This window comes from Nannospalax galili, unplaced genomic scaffold (assembly GCF_000622305.1).
Source record: "Nannospalax galili isolate Female #2095 unplaced genomic scaffold, S.galili_v1.0 scaffold611, whole genome shotgun sequence".
Taxonomy (NCBI): domain Eukaryota; kingdom Metazoa; phylum Chordata; class Mammalia; order Rodentia; family Spalacidae; genus Nannospalax; species Nannospalax galili.
Genome location: NW_008330486.1, coordinates 1,847,431 through 1,871,884, shown reverse-complemented (window position 1 = coordinate 1,871,884; position 24,454 = coordinate 1,847,431). Strand labels below are relative to the sequence as shown.

Below are 24,454 nucleotides of genomic sequence, written 5' to 3'. Positions count from 1 at the left end.
ATATATAAATAAATAAATAATATGTTTTGTCTGCAGTGTTATTTGAGCAAAGCTCATGTCCTTTCTAGCAGTCTGTTTCTGTTTATGCATGTATGTGTATTTTACTTTTTAGCATTAAACTGAAATACCCCGAAGTACAGATGGCCAGTGATGTAGCCATTCCAGATGATTTCTCAGACTTTTCTCTCACAAAGACAATTAGCAAAATTGAAGGGCAGCTGGAGGAGAACGGGCTACCAGAGTACATAGACGATGACATTTTCTCTGGCGTTAGTAAAGATATCGGAACAGGTAGGTTTCCTTCTGTTTGTAGCTGTTCTCTTTACATTGCAGTCGCCTAGGAAAAGAGATTTTTGGGAACTTTAAAAATTCATTATGTATTTGGATATGTATCAGAATAATGTAGTAGGATGTAGTGATAGAAAGAATGAATGGATTATAGATTGAATAAATTGGCTATCAGTTGTTGAACATGGCAGCAGTTGTGAGTTCACTGAATTTGTCTCTACTTTTATCTGTTTGATATTTTGTATTATAAAAAGTAAAACTTGAAGATGATAGTATTGTTTGAGTTTACTAAACTTTTCAACTGACATTAAAATGTCCCATAGCTTGTTATTGAAATAAAGTTTCTCTGAATTCATTTATTTTTATTATATTGTGTTTAGTGTGCATTAAATCAATATATGGAAAAGGACAAATGAATTGTAACATCAGGTACAGTGATCAAATGAGTTTTTTAATGAATATACTTTTTCTTTCTCATTAACTCATCCTTTGGAAGTATTAGAAAAAAGTACTTAGTTTTGCTCATCTAAAAGTTGTATTAGTTATCAGCAATGCCTCTAAAATTACCAAATTTACAAGGAGCCCCCTGTCCATTGAAACAGAAAAGCGGACAATCGAGAATGTGCGTGTATTGGTACTGACAGAAAGCACAGCTCTTGCCTCAAAGGAGATAAGAGATAGTTTATCCTGGGGCCAAATATGAGTGATCATGGCCAGGGAACACAGATTCAAGTCACCCCAAATTCTATGTTCCAACATGGAAGCAATTTCATGAAGTTTTTATAGCAATAGAACAAAAAAAATTAATAAATCAAGACACTTTTCAATGCATTGTTGGAAATGGTAAGTAGGCGGATACAGCAAAAGAGAAATCTCAGCTATAGGCTCAGATGCTATCTGTGGCATTGGGCTTTGTTAATACAGTCCTAAAAGTTTTTTATCAGTTGTTAAGTTGTTAAGTCAGAAACAGGGGTAGGCAAGGAGCTAAAGATGGCCCAAGATAAACTGTAAATAGGCATTGGATCTGCAGCATTCTAAACTCTCCACAGCCACTGAAGTGCTAATCAGTTGGTCAGCCTTGCAGGAATTTAAGTCCAAGATGCAGGGTTTTTCCTGGGAACTTTAATTCATGGTGGATTGTTAACTGAGTTTGGCTGTGTAGTAATTAGTGCAGTGTGCAGTATGGTTAGGGTTAGCTGTGACCTCCAGCTGGCCATTTAGCCCCTCTGTGATGATAATTTCTTCATTTGGGAATTTAGCAGTTTGTTAGGTGATGTTTATTTATTTATTCGTCTAATCTATCTTTAACATCCTCTGATTCTCTGGAAAATCCTAACAGGTTATCTATGTACCGATGCTTGGTCTATACCCTAGTAAGAGATCATGGGAAATAATTTGTGCATTTAAGCATTTATTGACCTAATCAAGCCTTTTGGGAGTAGTGGAAGGAGGACATAAGCAAAGCAGGAAGTCAGTTGTCACTCTTAAGTCGACTTCCAGGAAGCGTGGTGTGGATGTGTGTTTCTGCAGTCACTCACAGCCCTTCAGATGCAGAGCACCAGGACAAGAGGCTTTTCCTTAAGTGCTCCTCTTTCCTACTGCGCCTCCTCAGCATCTTCCCTCTTTGGTGTTCTGGGCTTGGCCGTCCGTCTGTCTGTGGAGAACTTTCATCCCTTACTTTAGATGCTAATTTGGGATGGGGGCAGCGCTATGCATGGGATGGAAAGAGTTAGATGCAGTTTGGGAGTGCAGACTGTCAGGCCCAAATCTACGTTTTGCTTGAGAGAATTTGTTTCTGTCAAACTCTTGGACATGGCCAGTCCCAGACCACTGTAAATTCTGGAGGATATATCTGGACCACTGTGGTAGGTGTGAATTCAGTCTGTAACTTACAGGAGCCCAGTTTGTAGGTCAGGTTCTTAGGGGCTTCTGTCCCTGTCCCTCTGTCTCTCCTCACTCCCCATAGTGAGATGCAAACACTGTTTCTGTTATTTTCTGTTACCTAACAGTGGGAGCATTTGATGTTTGCAGTGCTCCCTAATAGGTAGGGTCTCCCATTAGACTGCCTATTTGAGCGGTTTTTCCTCATAAAAATAGGGTGTGTCTCCCAATTGATTATGACTTAGCTTCAGTAAAAAGCTAAGTAATCAGATGTAATCATTTGAATCCACAGAGGCACAGATCAGATTTCTAAAGGCCAAACTCCACGTGATGCAGGAGGAACTGGATAATGTTGTGTGCGAATGCAGTAAGAAGGTAAGTATGGATGGCCTCTCAGAAGACTCTTCTACTGGATATGGCAAGCGGCAGTTTAAATTATATTTTGGTTAGTCATATTTAGATATAATCCACAATTAAATGTTGAATTCAGAATTGATATATGAAGAGCTTATATATATATCTCTTTATTTTGTGATACTGCATTATCACAAAGCTTGAGAATTTATAAAACTTACTGAAATCAGTGTTCCCTATCTTAGACTTACCAGGTAGACTATTAAAATACAAAGTAGCTGACCTCCATTTCTGATGATGAATATGGAATGAACCTTCTTCTCTTACCTGGGTATAGATGTTTAGTTAAGGACCACCTGAGCTCTGTTGTTTCTGCTGTTTCGATACCAAATCCTGTGTGTTTTTCACATAATTGATATTTTCATTAATTATAGGAAGATGAAATTCAGGATTTAAAGTCTCAAGTGAAAAATTTTGAAGAAGATTGTGCGCGACAACAGCGAACAATTACAATGCAACAGTCCCAACTAGAAAAATATAAGAATCTTTTTGAAGAAGCAAACAAGAAATGCGACAGACTGCAGCAGCAGTTGTCGACAGTAGAAAGGGTAAATATCTCAGCAGTCTCCTGACCCAGGGCCACGACAGAGACAAGACCAAGCTGCACGTCTGTGTTCACACCACTTTTGGTTTTTCAATTACTAGCACACCCTGAAAACCCCTCAGAGACAGAAAATTTAACAACTATTGAGATACAATTCACACATTTCATCTCCTTGTAAACTATGCAGTATGGTGGCTTTCAGGATATCCATAGACTCGTGCAAGAACATCATAGCCTCAGGAAGATGCTTTGAACCCCTTTGTCTCCACATCCCAAATCTCCATTCTCAGTCCAGTCAAGACCTGGGTAACCACAAATCTGTTTTCCATCTCAGTAGATATTTTCAGAAAATTTTCTTATATATAGCCTCAAATAATATGTGGTCCTTTGTGATTGACTTCTTTTATTTAACATAATGATTTTTAAATTTTATTTTTCTTTTATGTGTATGAGTGTTTTGCCTGCATGTATATAAGTATGAATACAGTGCCCTCAGAGGCCACAAGAAGACATTGGATTCCCTTGAACTGGAGTTAGGAATAGTTGTTAGCTGCCATATAGGTACTGGGAATTGAACCCAGGTCCTCTGCAACAGCAGTCAGTGTTCCTAACAACTGAGCTGTCTCTCCAACCCCTATATTTTTATTTTTGTTGTTTGGTTTTGTTTTGGGAAACAGTTCTAGTCTGTAGCCCAGACTGGTCTTTGGACTGCAGCTACCCTCCTGGCCCAGCTTCCTACAGGCTTAGATTATAGGCCTGAGCCAGTATACCTGGCTACACACTTCTGGATTTTCTTTACACAATTTAGCTTTTTTCTTTCAAAACTAATGTAAGATTTAGGACTTATTTTCCACAAAAGTTTTGTCTGGGAATATATGAAGTTTTTTTGAGGGGGTGTCAGTACATTTATCTGACTTTTTCAGGATGCAGCACTGCCCTGTCTACATGCTGTAAATGTTCCCAGTGTGTGATTACAAACAGACATGTTTTCAAGTTTTTGACTGGTTTTTCCCTTTCTCTAGTGGATTTGCTCACGTAGAAAACCTTCATATGTTCCTTTGCTGTTCTTTCTCCTGGCTGTCTGTTGTCTTTTTCATGGTCCCAAGAAGGAGGCAGTATTGATTTAAGGATAGCGGTACTGTGTGTGGAATAGTACTTTTCAATTTTCTGTGAAGAATGTTACAAAGTCACCAGCAAAAGAGAAGGTTTGTTTCTTTATTCTTAGGAGAGGCTGGTGTGAGGCGTGAGCACTGTGGGCTTTGAACTAGTAAGTCTTTCCCATGTGAACAGTGAGATACTCTTGGTGTAGCTGCCGCCCACAACACTGAAGAAGGCTGTGACAACAGATGGTAACCACGCACAGCTTGATTTGTTTAGAAACCCGCATAAAGAGCAGCATGTGTTTTGTTTTGTTTTTCCGTTAATTACTGAAAGCCACAGAGATGAGTATTCAAAGATGATGTGATACAGCCAAGAGAAAAAGATGTTCAAAAGGAATACAGGCAGCCATATTTTTAATTTTTTATTTACTATTTTTATTTTATATATATGTGTATTGCCTGCATATAGGTAAGCGCACCCGTGTTGTGCAATGCCCGTGGAGGTCAGAAGAGGCTGTTGGAGCCCCTGGAACTGGAAGGACAGCTGTTAGCTGCCATGTGGGTGCTGGGATTCGAACCCGGGTCTTCTGCAAGAACAACCAGTGTTCTTAACCGCTGAGCCATCTCTCCAGCCCCATGCAACCATATTTTAAAGTGTATTCCAGTTCTACAATCGTTATTGAGTACCTGCTTTGTTAAGGCTCTGAATCAGCCAGGCCTTACGTTGTATGGGACACAAAGAAGGTGTGTTTGATATTACAAAATAAATAGAATTTAATAAAGATATGGTTAGTGTCTTTTACATGCCCCTGAAATGCTGGAAATGCAGAAACTCAGACAGTTGATAGCCGTAGAAAGTTTACATTATAGGGGCTGGAGAGATGACTCAGAGCTATCTGTAATTCCAGCTCTGGGGGATCCAACACACTCTTCTGGCCTGCACAGGTACCTGCATACACATAGCATGCGTATGCACACACACACACACACCACACACAATAAAAACCACATCTTTAAGAAAAGGTTACAGCGCAGTGGGAGAAACAAAGCAGTGAGCGAGCGGTTCCAGTACTGTGCAGCAGGGGACGTGCTAAACCTGTCTTAGATGTTCTAGAAGATTTGAGGGAAAGGTACCTAATCTGTGCTGGGAGGATAGTGAGGAACAGAGAACAGTCCTGAAGGAGCTAAGCCCTAGTGAACACCCAGTTAAGAGTCTTGAAATGAGTAGGCACTAGTTAGGAAGAGTGGAAACTGGAAGGGATCAGGGCGGGAAGCACATGAACAAAGGCTTGGAAGCAGAAAACTCTCCGGGAGAGATCCAAGCCCTGCTCTTACTGATAGATTGGCGGGGGGTGGGGGTGGGGGGGTGGTATCATGGAGTTCTCAGTTTATCAGACAGACAGGTTCTTGGTTCCTCAAGTGTTGACTGTCCACTTGCAGCCACAAAATATCCTAGAATATTTGCACAAATATAAATCCAGTCCTCCCCCAGGATATGATGTGATCATTGTTTCCTCACATGATACCTTTTGTCAGCTCTCCACAAAAGCACTATTTGTGAGAGACTGTGTCTGACATCAGTCTTTTGGGAGGGTCTAAATAAGAACTTCAGTGAGCTGGACTCAGTGGCATATGTCTCAGTCACATCACTCAGGAGGCAGAGACAGAATGATGGTGATTTCCAGCCAGCTTGGACTACACATCCAGCAAGATTCTGTCTCTGAGAAAAGTATAAAAGTTGATCGTAAATATGTAAGCTAAGTATACAGTGTCTTAAGTCAGTAGAAAGAGACAGAAAACTCTAAACAGAACAGTGTTTATGGCTACATTTTTTTTTTTGGGTCTTTTTTGAGACAGGGTCTCCCTGTAGCTCCAGCTGTCCTGGAACTCGCTATGTAGACCAGGCTGGCCTTGAACTCACAGAGATCCACCTGCCTCTGCCTCCCGAGTGCTGGGACTAAAGGCGTGCGCCACCACGCCTGGCATGGCTACATTTTTTTAAGGATGTTTTTCTTCTAATACCAGTTCGGGGCAAGACTTCCCTGAGAATCCCATTACTTGGCACTTGGCCTCTAGCTCTGTATGTGTAAATTTTGAGAGAAAGCAAGGAATGGGAAAGTGTTATAAAAATGGAAGCACATGGTATTATAATATTCATATTTTTTAACTACATAGGAATTAGAAAATAAACAAAGACTACAAAAGCAGGCTGCCACAAATCAGAGTGCCATAGAGGTCCGCTTGAACCGCGCTCTGGAGGAAGTGGAGAAGCATAAAACCGAGCTGAGCAAGCTGCGGCAAAACAACAAGGTATGCAGGCTGGCCAGCTCTGGTGTGCGCCCCCATGGGAACATCCTCTGAGTAAGCATCAGAAACAACAGTCTGTTTTTCGTGTGTACCTGATGTGTGTGCGTGGGCATGCATGCCACCGTGTGTACGTGTGGGTCAGAGCGGGTCAGAGGACAGCTCTGTGTGGAGTCGATTCCCTTGGACCTTTTTTTGGTCTTTTTCAGACAGGGTCTCCCTGTAGCCCCGGCTGTCCTGGAACTCACTATGTAGACCAGGCTGGCCTTGAACTTATGGAGGTCCACCAGCCTCTGCCTCTCAAGTGCTGGGATTAAAGGTGTGTGCCACCATGCCCGGTTCTCTTGGACCTTTTATGTGGTATTAACATTCTGTGTCTTGAGCATCTGCTGCGTAAGTGGAGATGGATACTGGTGGGAGAGCTTTTGAATGCTGTGTCAGTTTAGCTATTAGTTTTTAATTCTGTATCAGCCTGGTGGCAAAAGTAGATATTCGTTGGACTTTATCCCCTTATGACAATATTGCCAGTTAACAATAACTTAGGCACCACCTTCATTTCATAGGCAGTACATTTTGGATTTTATTAGTAACACAGAATAGATATGGTGACCTTGATTTGTCCTCCATCACTTAGTAGAAGCAAGTACATGGTATCCTGATGGAAGTTTTAACGATTCAGTCTGAGGCAGCTCATGCCATAGGACCAGCTGTTTCCAATGCTCAGAGGCCATCAGTGATGGTGTAACTGAAAATAGGTCATCTTCACACACTTACCAATAATTAGCATGCTGCTAGATGATTATTTCCAATTTAGTGCATTATAAAAAGCCTTAAAAGAAAGAGTAACTATCGGGATGTGCTAATTCTGATTGTTGATCTGATCTCTGAATTAGCACACACATTAGGAAAATAGGAAGAAAAACTGGTTTCCATGGCAGCAAATGACTCTCATTTTCTACATCCATCTTGAAAATTCAAGTAATGAAGACTTGGTATGTGACCAACTCTGTGTAAACCGTCAACACTACAAAAACAACTTAGGCGTGTTCCAGTGTGATTAGTTTAACTTATTTTAGGTTTTCACAAAGCTGTGCTAGCTAGGTGTACTGGTCACATCTCTCATCACAGGACTTGAAGGCTGATGTAGGGTGATTGCCTTGGGTTCCAGGCCAGCCTGGGCTGCATAGTGAGACCTCATCTCACAAAACCACAAACAGAAAAGGAAAAAACTATGTGTGTGTCTCATATTTGTGAATTTTTACTTATTGTCTCGTATTTGTGAATTTTTACTTATTTGTATATTTTTAAGATCTGTCTTTGAGGGATGTCTCTAGGCTGTTCAGTAGTTGTTTCTTAGAGTCTAATTTGTAAGTTTCTTCTGTGAGTAGGTATTTTTCCATTTAATCCTATGTATCTTGCTTCTCATACACTTAGACATATAGTTAGGTAAGCAGTTAAAATGTTCTGGGTCTATATGTTTGAAAAATGGGACAGGGACAGGGTGTAGTGGTACACATCTTTAATCCCAGCACTCAAGAGACAGAGGCAGAGGCAGGTTGGATCTCTGTGAGTTTGAGGTCAGCCTGGTCAACATAGCAAGTTCCAGGCCAGCCAGGGATACATAGTGAGACCTTGTCTCAAAAAACAAACAGAAAAATAAGCAGAAATAGGGCTCCATAAAAGAGAACAAGATTACTGACAGTCATCTGATAGGTAAAGACCTAATTTTTAAAATCATGCGAACTTACTCTCCAGAGGTTAGGAAACAAGAAATCTGGCTTTAAAGTAAGGGTGACTTTTGAAACAAAGTCAGTCAGCTTAAACCAAGTGCTGTAAGAGAACAGAATCTCTGGGGGGCCATATTTGTGCATATATATGTGGAGGACAGAGGTTATCATTAGATTCGGGGGTCTTTCTCGATCACTCTCCACCTTACTCATTGAGGCAGGATCTCTCACTGAACCCAGAAGTATCTGGTTCCATTAGTCTGGCCATCTGGCTTGCTCCAGGATTACAGGTGGGCACAGCCTTTACATGGGTGCTGGGGATCCAAACTCATCTCACGATTATCCAATGACCCATCTTCCCAGTCTCCAACTCTTCCTCCTTCTCCCCCCGACTCTTCACCCTCCTCCTCCTCCCTCCCTCCCCTTCCTCCTTCCCTCCATCTCTACTTTCTCCCCCTTATCTTAACTATCTCAAATGCCTAATTTACTATTGTGTCCTCAGTGCCTGGCACAGTCAATTGTCTTTGAAACCCACTGGAGGAAAGACTGATAAAAGGAGGGATTTCATTGGAACTACTTAGAAACTTCTGATTAGATGTGCGCTTGAAATGTTAAAAATATGGAGCCAAAGTCCCGTGTTCCTCCATTTAGGAACAGATCATTTCTAATTCTTCATGAATTCATTCAGCAATATTTTTGAGGGCCTGTTTGATATTTTACCACCCAGACTTTTTTAGGAAGCTGTGCATTGAAGATAAGAATCAAATGCGGTCCTTGCACTTATATAACGTAGATGGGTGCTTAAGTAATCAGTCAACAAAACTAATCATCTCCTTGAGTTAGTCCATCAGGCAGAGGCTGTGGAGGGAATGTGATATTCTGAGTGGGTAGTCGAACAAAGGTGTTTGTTTTCTAAATAGAATTCTAGAGTAAGGTTGAAATCATCTGTAGAAATTAGGTGCCAAGGGAGAAGCTGCTGGACAAATGAGGTAGTGTGCAAAAATGGCTGTGTGGTTAAAAAACAAAACCAGGAATGAAAGGCAAGCGCAGGTGTGAAAGCAGTGGCTGAGGCGCTCCAGGAACGTGAGGCGACAAGAAGGTGTTCACCTGGGTGCTCTAGGCCGTGCATCAGGGTACTGCATCTCATGATGTGCTGTTGAATTGGGTTGCCTATAATTTTTAAAGGATTTTAGCCTTAAATTTCATCAATTATATGGATCTGAGGTTTTCTTGTAGTCTTCATTTGACTTTGGTTTATGATTAATGCTTGCTTGCGAATGACTTTAGAAATTGTGGTTTGGATGTGGATTGCTTGTTTCTCAAGGGCTCATGCATTATTAATAGAAGCTGGATCTCAAGTTTGGTGGTGTTGGGAAGTGGTGTAGGACCTACAGGGAGATCATCAGGTTGACTGAGGGTATTCCCTTCTGGGTATGCCCTGAGAAGGGGTCGTGAGACCCTCCTGTCTCCTCCTCTTGCATACATTCCTGCCACGGTTGTGTGCCATGAAGTCCTCACCAAAGCTGAATTGTTGCTGGACCCATGCCCTTGAATCTGTAGAACTGTGAGCTAAATAAGCTACTTTTCTTTACAAAGTTACCCAGCCTCAAGAAGTTTGTTGTAGTAATAAAATACTAACACAATAATGTTCTGTCTTCTTCACTTTTTGGTATTTGTGAGGGATTGGTGTTAATTATTTAAGCATGTGCTAGAACTCACCTCTTGAAGCTGTTTGGTTCTATGCTTTTTGTCATTGGGAGTTTGATTACTAATCCAGTCTCTTTAGAATTTTTATTTTTCAGTTTTGTAAGTTGAGATTCTAGGAATTAATTTCATTTAGGTAATACAGTTTGTTGTTCATAATAATCTTATAACCCTTTTTATTTCTATAAAATCAGTTGGCGATGGCCCCTCTCTGGTTTCTAGTTTTACATATTTGCCCATCTTTTATTAGTCTACTTAAAGGTTGATATTCGTAAGGAACCAACTCTGATTTAGTTTCTTTCTTTCATTCTTGAGGTTCACTAAGGTGTGTTCTCAAATTCAGGTTCAGTTGTTTCTTTGCTAGTTCCTTTTAAAAAATGTTATATTTATTTTTGTTCCTTTTAATATATGAAACTATGTTTACTATATATTCTTTTTAAACATACCACAGCTGTGAATGTCCCACCTAACACATTACCCCTCTCTCATACGTTTTGGTGCACCACCTTCGCTTTCATTTGTTTGAAGAACTTTCTGATACCCCCGTGACCTGTTCTTTGAAACACTAGTAGTTTGAATTATTATATTTTGGTTCTTGAATGTTCCCCAGAGCTTATGTTGAAGGCTTGCTCGATCCTGTCATTGGCTCTTTTGCGGGGGTCGTGGAACCTTTGGGAAATGGTGGAAGGAAGTTAGGTCACTGGGAGTGCACCCTAGACGGGACTCTTGGGAATTTCCCTTTCCTCTCTCTTTTTGCTTCCTAGCTGCCATAAGCTTTAGAGTCCTCCTCTGACATCTGCTCTGACCTTGATTACTGGACTGCCACAGGCCCAGAAACATGGCCAAATGATTATAGACTGAGACTTCTGAAACTCTGAGTGAAAATAAGCCTTCTTGTCTTTTAAGTTGATTACTTCAGTTATTTGGTTACAGTGACAGAAAGCCATCTGGTAGGGTATGTTGCTAAGTTTGTACATCTTTAATTTCTAACTTCACCCTACTATTAGATACTTTGCATGGTTTTCATCTTCTTAAATTCTTTAAGACTCTTGGTCTACCAAAATGTCCTAGATGAACTTGAGAAAACTATTCTGCTACTGCTAAGAGGAGTATTGTGTGTCTCTTAGCTCTGATTCAACTATGGTGTTGAGGTCCCCATTTCCGAATTGATCTCTCTGGCAGCACTGTTCATAAGTGCCACCCTATAAATTTTACTATTGTAGAGCAAATTCTCCCTTAAATATGCTCCTTTCGCCTTATGTTCTGTCGGATGCACCTGTAACTGTCATTATGTAATCTTCCTTTGCCATTTTGTCTGGTATAGCCACTCCTAATTTCTTTTGTTTATGATTTCTATACAATATTCTTTTGCATCTAACCTGTGCATGTCTGTAGAGCTAATATCAGTCACCTATAGGCATAATATAGTTGGCTCCTATTATATTTTAATCCATTTTTTTTTCTAATCTATGTATTTTGTTTTAGCTGTTTACCCCTTTACAGTTAATGACTGATAAGGGCTTCTATTGACATTTTGCTTGTTGTTTTCTGTCTGTCTGATTTTTGCCTCTCATTTTCTCTTATGTGTGTAGTGTGTGTGTGTGTGTGTGTGTGTGTGTGTGTGTGTGTGTGTGGTGTGTGTGTGTTTTTTGTTTGTTTTGTCTCTGTTTGGTTTTTGAGACAGGGTCTCACTGTGTAGACCATCCCAGGCTGGCCTTGATCTCAGAGATTTACCTGTCTCTGCCTTCTGAGTGCTGGAATTACAGCCATGTGTCATCACTCCCAGCATTGTCCACTCCTTTTGTGAAAGCCTTCCTTCATCATTAGAGGTACAGTTCTTATGTTCTTCTACTGACCATCTTTAAATGTTCACTGAGCCTTCTTCTGCAATGCCCAATTTGTGGCAAATCCTACCCAGCCAGTTTTTATAGAGAGCCCATGTTTGTCCTTGTCTTCGTGGTAGGTGAGTTCTTTGGGCTCTTTAGAATATGCCTTTTATAAGCTCCTGGGACTCTGCTGTGGATTATGTGTCTGCCTATAGTTTCAGGAAAATGTTCAGTTTTTGAGGGCTCTTTCCAGAATTTCACACATACAAATTTGCAATACCTTCCCAGTTCTGTTCCTCAATCCAGTAAGACTGCCTTTTATTTGAGGTCTATAAACCCATAAACTGGAAAGTGCTCTTAGGAAAAGCTAGTTTAATGTAGCTCTCTCTTACCCAATGTGCCTTTGTTTATTCAAGGATCATCTCACATCCAGATTCTACATTGATAATTTATATATTTTTTAAGTTGTGTCAAGTTTAGATTTCTTAGAAGTGAGTTTTTAGATGTTTTGATATTTTAAAAAATGAGATCTATGCTAGGTGTGGTGGCACACGCCTTTGATCCCAGCACTCGGGAGGCAGAGGTAGGTGGATCTCTGTGAGTTCAAGGCCAGCCTGGTCTACATAGTGAGTTCAGGACAGCTGGGGCTACAGGGAGACCCTGTCTCAAAAAGACCAAAAAAAAAAAATGAGATCTATGTTTAAAACCTGCTATTTCGTAGCATGGAGACATTTTTATGTACTAAAATTTTGTATTTCAGTTAAATGTTAATGATTTTCTTTTTCAGGATGTAGCAAATGAAGAACATCAAAAAATTGAAGCGTTAAAAACAGAAAACAGGAAGCTAGAAAAGCAAAAGGGAGAATTAATGATTGGTTTCAAGAAGCAATTAAAACTAATTGATGTTTTAAAAAGGCAAAAGGTGAGTAACAAAAAGGCTTTATCAGGCAGACTCTGGACCTTCCCACTAAAACATTTCGGAATTCTTGTTTAATTTTTAATCTAAAGTTCACTATACATGGGAAATCTAACCTGTGTAATATGCAGTGAGTTGTCCAAGCAAATAGATATTCTCATGTAAATAAATTAATAATGTAGAAAATGGGATTGATAAAATATATATATATAATATGGGTGTTTCCCAGCTACAGAAAGTACCACACACGAGTGACTTATTTTAATGATTTTCCTTTTCAAACCTTAAACATTGAGCAGTAATTCCAAAGAGTATTGCTCCTTTATTGAAACGTGATAAAAATGTAGACATTCAACTCTCCTGCTTTCTTTTCAGTTGTTTTTGTTTGTTTGTTTGTTTGTTTTGGTCTTTTTGAGACAGGGTCTCCCTGTAGCCCTAGCTGTCCTGGATTCACAATGGAGACCAGGCTGGCCTTGAACTCACAGAGATCCACCTGACCTGCCTCTGCCTCCCGAGTGCTGGGATTAAAGGCCTACGCTACCACACCCGGCTCTTTCCAGTTGTTTTAAGTCATTCTTTTAGCAGTAGGTTTGGTTCTTGAACAACCACTTGACATATCATACTTACTGCAATTAGAATGTGTGTTAAAATAACAGTTTATATTTTGGTAGCATATTATCCACATAAACTTATAAATTCCTATTGTTTTATGGTTTACTCTTATTTATCAGACAATATTTGTTTTTGTTTTGTTTTGTTTTTTAAAAAACTCAGATGCATATTGAAGCTGCCAGGATGCTGTCTTTCAGTGAAGAGGAATTTATGAAGGCACTTGAATGGGGCAAATCATAAGTGATCTATTTCAGTTTTATGATAGTATGTGGTCATTTGTTTAACACGAATAGTTACAATGGTTCAAGTTATTCTTTTTTTTTTTTTTTTTTGGTCATTTTTAGACAGGATCTCCCTGTAGCCCCAGATGTCCTGGAACTCACTATGTAGACCAGGCTGGACTTGAACTCACAGAGATCTGCCTGCCTCTGCCTCCAGAGTGCTGGAATTAAAGGCATGTGCCACCACACCCGGCTTCAGGTTATTCTTTACTGTCCATAAGTAATGAAAAAATTTGTGAAATAAAATGTTCAAATAATACCCTGTTTAAATGACCAGGATGTTTGGAAGAACATTCTACAGCAAAGCCAGACTGCAAAACTGGTTTTATATACATAATTATTAATGAGAAAGGATTTTTTTATAAATAAACAAGAATTTGACTTTTAATTCTCTTTTACAACCCGGGCAAGGACAGAGCAAGATGGCAGAACAAGACTGCAGCTGGTGACATCTGCTGGATTGAATGTCACAACTTGGGTTACATACAGACAGCAGCAGTGCAGGTTGGGACTTGCATCTGGCTTGAAGGGGCCGTATGTTCTCATTTGGAGTTTGGGGCTGTCAGAAACATCACCTTGAGTAGCTATCCACACCGAGAAATACTTCCACAAGAGATAAGGAAACTCGATAAGAAATCGCAATACCTAGTTATAGCAAAAGAAAAACTGTATCGAAAGGGTGAGGACAGCGTCCCTCCCCAAACCCTAGGCAGCACAACAGTGGAGAGAGGCCCTGAAAAGTAGATGACTTTGCATTGGTCACCAACACTGGGTCCATGGCACTAGAACCCAGCAGCCTCTTGGCCCAACTCCAGACAGGTAAATATGCCTACCCTGCTGCCAAACAGGAACCCACGGTCCCTACAAGATAGAGTCACATTCCAGACTGCACACCTTGTATCGTGTGCAGACCTCCCATGCAGGTAGGGCTCTGCTGTGGGCTTCTGGTGCCTGTGCTACCCTTGCCAGCCCTGACACTATCCCTAGTACTGTACCTGCATAAGGCCATAGGATTCTAGCCAACAGTGAACCAGCTGTGATGATCTTGGGCTTAAGGCACCTGGTAGTGCTGCACTGACCCCTGACTTAGACCTGAAGATGGCCTGATAAGAGTGTCTGAAGGACAGTCTAAGAAAAGCCAGACTGGAGTGAGTGCCTAGACAGGTATGCATATCCACAGGGTTAAGAAAACCAGGCAGGGGGCTGAACAGATGACTCAGCAGCTAGGAGCTCCTGCAGAGGACCCGGTTCCCAGCACCCACATGATGGCTAACAACCACCTATAATTCCAGGGGATCTGATGCCCCCTTCTGGCCTCACCAGGCACTGCATGCACATAGTGCTTATACACTTAGATACATACCAGATAAAAAGAACCAGGGAAATACAGTATCACCAAATAAGCTGAGTTGCCAGTGACTGACTCTAAGGAAATGAAGATCTATGAACTGCCTGACAATTCAAAATAGCTATTTAAAAAAAATTCATTGAGCTGGGTGTGGTGGCACATGCCTTTAATCCTAGCACTAGGGAGGCAGAGGCAGGCAGATATCTAAGTTCAAGGCCAGCCTGGTCTACATAGTGAGTTCCAAGCCAGCTGGGGCTACAGAGAGACCCTGTCTCAAAAAGACCAAAATTAAAAAAAAAAAAAAAAAGAATGAATGAATTTCATGAAAAACATTGATGAATATAAGAGATTTAAGTTACTTACAAATGAAAATCCAATGAACAGAATAAAAAATGCCATAGAGCATTGACAGAAGAATCTTATCAACTTGAAGAATGTCTTAGAAACAGGAGAAACAAATGAGAACGCTTGGGGGATTCATGGGAGAGCATCAGAAGAGTTAAGCGTAGGAGAAACTGGCAGAGGGAAAGAGAAGGGTAGAGATTACAGACCGGAAACTTTCCAAGCTGGAACATAAACTATCCAGGTACAGGAAGGTCACGGGTCTCTAGTGATTTGATCCAAGTAGGACTACCCGTGGACATAGTATCAGCTCATCAAAGACAGAACCATAGATGCACCAAGAGAAAAGGAAGCAAATCACATTGGGAGGTATTGCATGCCTGGCAGTGGATGTCTGCAGAAACCTGAAACACAGTCACAGTGGAATGATACGTTCAGAGCTCTGAAAAGAAAAAAAAACCAAAAACCTGCCAAGAACAGCGGACCCAGCGAAGCTGTCCTTCAGAGATGGACAAAGACTTTCCCAAACCACATGAGGTCATTACTGTGAGACCTGCCTTAACAAATAACATTCAAAGGAATCCTTCAACCTGAAAGAAAGGATGCTAATTGGCAAGGAGAGCACAACTCACTGATACAGAATACAGTCAAACGGAGCATGCTCCAACATTGTGATGAAGACATTAACTTTACTTCCTCTTTAGTAAAGTTAAAATAGGCATTAAAAACAGAAGTGGAGCTGAGCAGATGCTCTGAGGTTAAGAGCACTGCCTGCTCTTGCAGGGGACTCAGATTTGGTTCCCAGCACCCACACAGCAGCTCAAAACCATCTGAAACTCCAGTTCTAGGAAATCTGTTGCCCTCTTCTGGACTCTGAGGGCACTGCATGCTTGGGTACACTTACAGGCAAAACATTTGTAAACATAAAATAAAAAAAATTTAAAGTGACAGTTCAGGAATGTATACAATATAAAAAGATGTAAATTGTGATATCACAAAATGAAAGTGTAGAGTAAAAATACCATTTTCTTTGATCAAAGTTATCAGCCTGAAATAACCTGTTTTCTGTAACCACAAAGAACCTGTGACAGATACATAAAAAATAAAAAAGCAAGGAACCAAACACACTATTAGAGAAAAATCTCCTAATCACACAGAAAGTAATAGGAGGGCATGGTCAACAAAGCAATCAGAAAACAGTAAACAAAACAGTAGCCAAAGTGATGGTGACCTGTTAGCACTTAACCTTGACTATAAGATTAAGCTTTCCATTTAAAAGAATGGCTAAGCAAATTCTAACCATATGATGTCTGTGAGAGACTCATTTGACATTAAGGACACATTGAAAATGAAGAGATGACAAAAAGATATTCTATGAACATAGAAATCTAGAAAGAGTAATTATACTTAAGATAGATGTTAGGTCAAAAACTATAAAAAGATGCAAAGGGGACATTACATAATGGTAAAAGGATTAAGTAAAGAGTATACCACAGAGGCAAACATTCCCCAACAACACAGCTCCTAAATTCATGAGGATCTGAAGGGAAAGACACTCCAATGTTACAATGGTAGAAGACCTCTAAACTCTACATTCAACAACAATCAGAAAAATCAAAAGAAACATTGGACTTAGCTATGGAGCTAGCTCAGTTGATGGAGTTTTTACCTAGCATGAACATCCCCTAGCTCATAAACCCAGTGTGGTGGTGCTCGCCTGAAATCCCAGCACTCATGGGTCAGAGGCAGGAGGACAAGAATTCACCAACGCCCTTCGGAGTGCCCTCAGGTGCGGCCTGACACAGAGGTGAAGCCTCCTTTGTGCTGTCACCCTTTGTTTCTCAGGACATCCAGCCCAAAAGAGACCTCACCCGCTTCGTCAAATGGCCCTGATACATTCGGCTACAGCGACAAAGGGCTATCATCTATAAGCAGCTGGAAGTGCCCTCTGCGATCAGCCAGGTCACCCAGTCCCTGGACTGTCAAACAGCTACCCAGCTGCTCAAGCTTGCACACAAGTGCCGGTCAGAGACAAAGCAGAAACAGACTGCTGGCAAAGGGGACGGTCCCCACCAAGCAACCCCCTGTCCTGCAGGCAGGGGTCAACAATCACCACCTTGGTGGAGAACAAGAAGGCTCAGCTGGTGGTCTCACACACAGGACATGGACCCCATCGAGCTAGTCGTCTTCCTGCCTGCCCTGTGTTGCAAGATGGGGGTCCCCTACTGCATCATCAAGGGGAAGGCCAGGCTGGGGTGGCTGGTCCATAGGAAGATGAGCGCTACTGTGGCCTTCCGACAGGTCACCTGGGAAGACAAAGGTGCTCTGGCCAAGGTGGTGGAAGCCATCAGGCCCAATTACAATGACAGATGTGATGAGATTTCAGCATCACTGGGGAGACAACATCCTGGGTCCAAAATCTGTGGCTCATATTGACAAGCTAGAAAAGGCAAAAGGCCAAAGAACTTGCCACCAAACTGGGTTAAACGTACACTACTGAGTTTTCTGTACATAAATATAATTAAAGAATTGCTGTTAAAAAAAAATTCAGATCATCCTCAGCTAAATAGCAAGTTCAAGGCCAGCCTGGGGTACATGAGACTTCGTCTCCCTAGAAAGAGAACAAACTCACTGGACTTGAATTACATGTTGACCAAGACATATATTTCCAACAGAATATGCATCCTCCTAAGTGTATATAAACATTTCCTCCAGGATAAATCATGTGCCTTAAACTTAAGAAGACTAAAAATATACCAGGAATCTTGTTTGACTTGTAATAGTATAAAACTAGAGATTATAAAGAGAAAATTTACAAATACATGCAAATTAAACATGTTTCCCAACAACCAGTGACTTCATGAAAAAAGGACAAATAAAAATTTTTAAACAGAAATGTGAACATAATATATTCAATATAATAAAAGCATTTTAAGAGAAATTTGTAGCAGTAAATGCCTGTTTTATAAAAAAATAAAATAAAAATCCTAGCGCTGTATCCAAACCAAATTAAACCCAAAGTTAGTCCAAGAAAAGAAGCAGTAAAGATCAAACAAGATAAATTGAAGAGCAGTGCAGGTCAGGTAGCCCCAGTCTAAAAATGTCAAGTCCTAAATCCTCCAAATCTGAAATGTTTTGTCACCGATGTGACACAAGTGGAGATACCACACCTGCTTTCAATGTGACAGGCTGCGAGCAAAACAGGTTCACCACATGTACGTATAAAATCACCTTCAGAGTATGTGTATAAAGTACATGTAAAATATGAGGGCCTGTGGGATAGCTCAATAGGTAAGGGTGCCTGCCACCACACATGATGAACTGAGTTCAATCCCCCAGACTCACAAGACAGAAGGAAAGCACCAACTCCCACAGATTGTCCTTTGACCTCCAGAGGTTCGCTGTGGCAACCATGCACCCTCCACATACAAATAATAAAAGTAAAAATTTAAAACTGCATGTCATATCTTTAAAAAAAAAAAAAGATAGCTGGGCATAGTAATGCACACCTGTAATCCCAGCACTTAGGTGGATCCTCCCAGCAGGAGGATCAGGAGTTCAAGGTCACACCCTGCTGCACAGTGTGGGCTCTTGAGACACTGGCTCAACATACAAGCAAACAAATAGATGAATGAATGAATTTTTGTGTTCAGATCCATAATGAGAAAGTCCCCTCCATAATAAAAGTCCCACCAGGAACTGGAGAGATGCTCAGCAGTGAAAAGCAGACTGTTCTAGCAGAGAACCCAAGTTCAGTTCCCAGCACCCACATCAGGCAGCTCACAACCACCTGTAACTCCAGCTCCTGGAAACCCAATGCCCCTGGCCACCAAGGGCACCTGCACTCATGTATACATAGACACACACTCTCTTGAAGTTCCATCAAAGAAAAGAAAAAAGCCCAGGATCTGATGGCTTCACTGTTGGAGTCTATCAAACATTTAAAGCATAGCAGTTCATTTGAAACTACTTCAAAACATTGAAATTGATATTTTTTTCCCAAATCATTTCACTTGAGTAGCATGACCCTGATATCCAAACCAAGCAAGAGCAGAGCATCAAACAAGCAGAAAGCCCTCCATCCCAGCAGCCCTGTACTGAATAGCTTTAGTTGTCAACACACCTGGGTAGAGGGAGCCCCAATTGGGTAATTGCCTCCATTGAACTGGCCTGTGGCCATGTTTGTGGGGTATTTTCTTCATTTTTGAGTGATGTGGGATGACCTGGCCCACTGTGGACAGTGCTACCCCTGGGCAGGTGGTTCTGTATTGTATAAGAAAGAAGGCTGAGTATGGGCCAGGGGAGCAAGCCAGTAAGCAGCATTCCTCTATGGCCTGTGCTTCAGCTCCTGCCTCCAGGTTCCTGGCTTGAGTTCCTACCTTGGGCTCCCTGATGAACTGTGACCTGGGAGATGAAAGCCAAATAAATGCTTTCATCCCCAAGTTGGTATTGGTCAGAGTGATTTGTCACAGCAATTGAAGGCAAACTAGAAGAAGCCCTGATCAACTTAGATGCAGGAATGCTCACCATAACAACAGCAAACAAGCTCAACCAAGGTAAGTTAACAAGAGCATTCACCGTAAGTGGGTTTCAGGATACATAAGCATAATTCAACATTCAAATCTACAAATGTGATAGCACATTAGCACAATGAAGGACCAAAATTAACTTCAATGGAGTAGAAAAAGCACAAGATTGAAGCTTCATGATAAAGTGCCAGCAAGTAGACTACAGAAGGAGTGTCCTTCAACATGCTGAAAGCCACAAATGACAAAAGCACAACTAACAACACTAAGCAGGAAGAAGTTGAAGCTTTTCCTTATAGGCATCTCCAAAGTTGACACTGTATTGGTTACTTTTGAAGAGAGTATCGCTAACTGCTCTTAAGACTAACATACATAGACATCAGGTTAATGTTATCTAAGATAATGCAATAATTTATTTTATTTAATTTTTAAAAATTCAGTATTCCAAAAATTACAACGTTGGGTATATTCTGAATAGTTGCTCGAGAACTGCGTGAGAGAATTACAATCTCACAATGCTTAAGGAAGTTTGCTATTTGCTTGATTCATAGCTTTTCTGGCCACATGCAAGTGGCTGGACACACCTGCAAGACCTGGAATGAAGGAAGGATATTTTTGCCCTGTGTTTTGTTTTTGTTTTTTGTCTTCTTTTTGTGCCGGGGTCTCCCTGTAGCTCTGGCTGTCCTGGAACTCACTATGTAGACCAGGCTAGCCTTGAACTCACAAAGGTCCACCTACCTCTGCCTCCTGAGTGCTGTGACCAATGGCAGGCGCCACCACACCCAGCTTTACCCTGTGTTTAAAATCAAAAAAGTTGTGCAAGCCAGAGTGAACCTACAAGAAAGAGGTAAGAAGAGAGGTAGATATTGGTAGAAACTAGAATGGAAAAGGTTGAACAAATTGTTCCTGTGTACAGACAGGAAAGTTCTTTAACATTAAATCAATTTAGTAAATCTACAGGATACAAAATCAACATAAAATTCAGTAGCCGTATTAACAAAAATTAGAGACTGGGATTATACCTCACTGGTAGAGTACTTACCTTGCATGTGAGATCCTAGGTCCCTCCCTAACACAACACAACACACACACACACACACACACACACACACACACACACACACAATCATTTGCCAAGGGTAAAGTATGAGAAAAAAATTAAAGTAATCCTATTTATAATAGCTAACAAAACACTTAAGACTAAATATTTAACTAGTGAGATTGAAAAGTCCTGTATTGAAAACTATAAACTATTGAAGGAAACTAAAGACAAAAATACATTCCATGTTCATGAATTAGATAGGTATCTTTATACATACTACCCAAAGAGGCCCATGGACTCTGCAATTCCTATGGAAACACTCAGTGCATTCTTCAGAAGTAGAAAGCACAATCCTGTAATTCACATGAACCCAGAAGACCCCACATAGCCACAGTGACCTTGAGGATAAGAACAGACAAAATACCACCTGATTTCAACAAGTTACAAGACTTAACCAACAAAAAGCAGGGTGTGTGTTTTGAGGGGAGGGCATGGTACTAGAATTAAACATCAGAAAAACTCCATGATACTGGTCTGGGCAGTAACTTATATTTAGATATGACCATAAATATACAGGGCACAAAAGCACAAGTCAAGACTAAAAAGCTGCACAGCAAAGAAACAGAGTGAGAAAGCAACAACAGAGTAGTTTAAAAACAAGGTTTTCAAAGTACGCATCTGGTAAGTCAATATCCAAATCGTGTAAGGGACTCAACAGGAAGAAAAATAGGGAAGGCGGGACAAAAGACCTACATAGACATTTCTTGAAGCTAGCCAACAAGAAGGAGAAGAAAAGGTTCAACATTACTAAACATCACAATGAGGGGGCTGGAAAGGTGGCTCAGCAGTTAAGAGCACTGGCTGCTCTTGCAGAGGAGCTGGGTTTGGTTCCCAGCACCCACATGGTGGCTAACAGCCATAATTCCAGTTCCAGGGAATCCAGCACCCTCTTTTGACCTCCTTGGGCATTGCACGACATGGATGCACTTACACACATGCAAGCAACAGATTCAAACACATAAAAATAATACAATAAATCTTAGGGAAACAAAAAAACACAATGAGGTAGCACTTCAGCCCAATTAAAACAGCTATTGTACAAAAGACAAAAGGATTGGAAGGAACCCTTACCAACTACAGGATGCACATACCCACTGCCAGGAGCAGCAGAGCCAGTGCTGGGCTCCTCATAAAACTAACAGTAACCCCTCCATTATTGGGAAGATATGTACAGAAAATGAAATTACTGTGCTGAAGAGACTGCACTGATGGGGATGCAGACAGATCTCAGTAGTGCTGTCAGGAGCTAGCTAAGGGTAGGCAGTGAGGGGAAATGTGGGAAGGTGGGAAAGAAATAACATTCCCACATAACTGCTGAAATGTGTCAAAACAACTCTGAGGCAGTCCTCTCCACTGGTCCTGACAGCTTACTCCTAGATTTGACTGTCTGACCCTTCCAGACACCATTATTATTATTATTTTTTATCACCAATCTCCCATTTTTCCCAGCCTATATCTACCACTTGGGATGCTATCTGCAGACATGGTCCCATTTTTAGCAGGCCCGACCATAGGAACTAAGGTGTAAGGAGGACTTAACTATCACAGTGGCTAATGCATCTCTGAAGATACCTACTGTGTCCATTTTGGCCCCTTTTCCCCTTGAAATGGGCCTGGGATCGTGGCCATGTCTTATTTGAATATGTCCTGACTACTGGGTTTCTACTCACTCCTCAAGGTGCCCCGACTCCCCCTTGTTTATTAGCTTTTTGCTGCCTCCCTGAACCCTTGTTATAGGAAATAAAATAGCAGGTACATTGTTTTGAAGAATGGCGATTTCACAGATATAGGATATAAGAGTACAGGGACAGGACCCACATTCCCACTGGCAGGAATGAGGGAAAAGGAAAAAAGTCCTCTAAAATGATCCAGAAACAGGAGGAAGTGAAAAGTAGGTGGAACCAGGACATGGGTAAGTGCAGAATTCCCAAAACTCAGACCAGATCTCTCCAGAACATGACAGACCATACTAGCTGCTCCCCTAGGCAGCCTGGAGGTCCTCTTCTAGTTAATCTAGAGAATGTGGAGGGAAAAGGGAAAACCCGACATGTGATGTCTCTTTTTTTCTCCTCAATCTGGTTATAGATGGGAAAAGCTGGCTCCAAGATCTCTCCTAAATTGTCACTCAGATGCCTACTTAAACTCTGTATAAAATTAGACCCAAAAATCTTCAGAAAGAGTCTAATTTTTTTCTGCCAGGAGGCTTTGCCTCAATATCCCCCTGGAGGATGTAGAAAGATGGCCATCAAAGGGGAGCCTTAATTATAATAGTATTCTCCAGCTAGACTTATTAGGGAACAGGGAAGATAGTTGAGATCCCTTACGTATCTTTTTTTTCAATCTTTGGGGCCACCCAGAAGTGACTAAAGGCTGCCAGATAGACTACTCTGGCTGTATTTATGGGTGTCTGTGGGCCAGTCTGCTCATGAAGTGAATCTGGGAATCCAATCCCCATGACTCTGGTCCCCCAAAGGACATTCAGTCCTCAGAGGCAGCACTCCTGAAGGTACCCCCTCCAGACACTCAGTACCCAGAACCAGCACCTCTGAAGCCTTTGTGTCCCAACCTGGTAACTTTCCCCCTTCAGGAGCTTGTCTGCTTTATCCTGAAGAGTCAGAAAGACTCCCACCCAGGGTTCCTGGGAGTTCCTCCTCTCCCTCTTGAGATGTTTCCTCTATAAGATTTTTTAGGAGAATTTGGGTCTCCTGAGGCCCATCTGCCTTTTTTCTCTTGCTGAGCTCAAAGACATTATAAAGGAACCAGGCAGCTTTCCTGAAAACCCTGATAATCCCCATGACATGGTTTGGAGGGATGTTATGCTCTTTCTGGATCAAATCCTGACCTTTATAGAAAGACAATAATTGAACAGGCAGTGAACATTGGCAATGATTATTTTGAATTACATTTGCCAAGATCCCAAACTATAATCCCTTTGGGGAAACAGGCCACCACCCCCCCCCCCGCCCCGTGGAACCTGGTTGGGGCATAGGGGAAGGAAGATAAAGGGGCATGGAATTGTAGACATTTTATGTGGTCTTTTGAAGAAGGCCTTCATAAGGCTGAAATAAAGCCTCTCAATTATGCTCAATTGGCTGCTGTTCTCCAGGGGGACCAAGAGCCTCCCACTTGTCCAGAGAATGAAGGAGGCAATCTGGAGCATACTAATATGACTGCAGAGTCCACGGAGGAGGAGGTCCTTCTAAAGAACAAATTTCTCACCCCGTCAGTGCCAGATAGCTATAGAAAACTACAAAAACTGGTGACTGAATCAGACAAGGGTTTGGATCAGTTGGTCCAGACCACTGTGTCAGTCTACTGTAATGGGGAAATAGAAAAAGATAATCGAGACCTGGAGAAGGGGAGAAAAAAGGGTAAGAGTGCTAAGGAGATCTATGGGGGACCATCCTGAAAGGTCCCACTGAGGCAAGCTTCCTTGGTAAACAGAAGGGACATTTAAAGAAGGAATGTCCCAAATGGGAGGAGATCCTGAGGCAAAAGTCCTAGCCCCTGCTTGCCCGGCATGTCAAGGCAACCAGTGG

The 24,454-nt window shown here is 41.4% G+C and overlaps 1 protein-coding gene and 1 pseudogene across 2 annotated transcripts in view; both read left to right on the top strand.

The window, feature by feature from the left end:
- The window catches only part of Tex9 (testis expressed 9), a 34,630-nt gene extending 18,488 nt beyond the window's left edge, over positions 1-16,142 (top strand). The window contains exons 6-11 of one of the 2 annotated variants that reach the window (XM_008847603.3): positions 113-291; positions 2,462-2,544; positions 2,958-3,131; positions 6,403-6,537; positions 12,576-12,710; positions 13,479-16,142. In XM_008847603.3, coding sequence (XP_008845825.1) covers positions 113-291; positions 2,462-2,544; positions 2,958-3,131; positions 6,403-6,537; positions 12,576-12,710; positions 13,479-13,556 — 784 coding nt within the window. In that variant the 3' untranslated portion in view covers positions 13,557-16,142. Of the gene's footprint in view, positions 1-112; positions 292-2,461; positions 2,545-2,957; positions 3,132-6,402; positions 6,589-12,575; positions 12,711-13,478 lie in introns of those variants that run through there. The other variant, XM_029570732.1, reaches the window with a different exon arrangement.
- Positions 15,795-18,143, top strand: LOC103745849 (annotated as a pseudogene).
- The last annotated feature ends 6,311 nt before the right edge of the window (positions 18,144-24,454 follow it).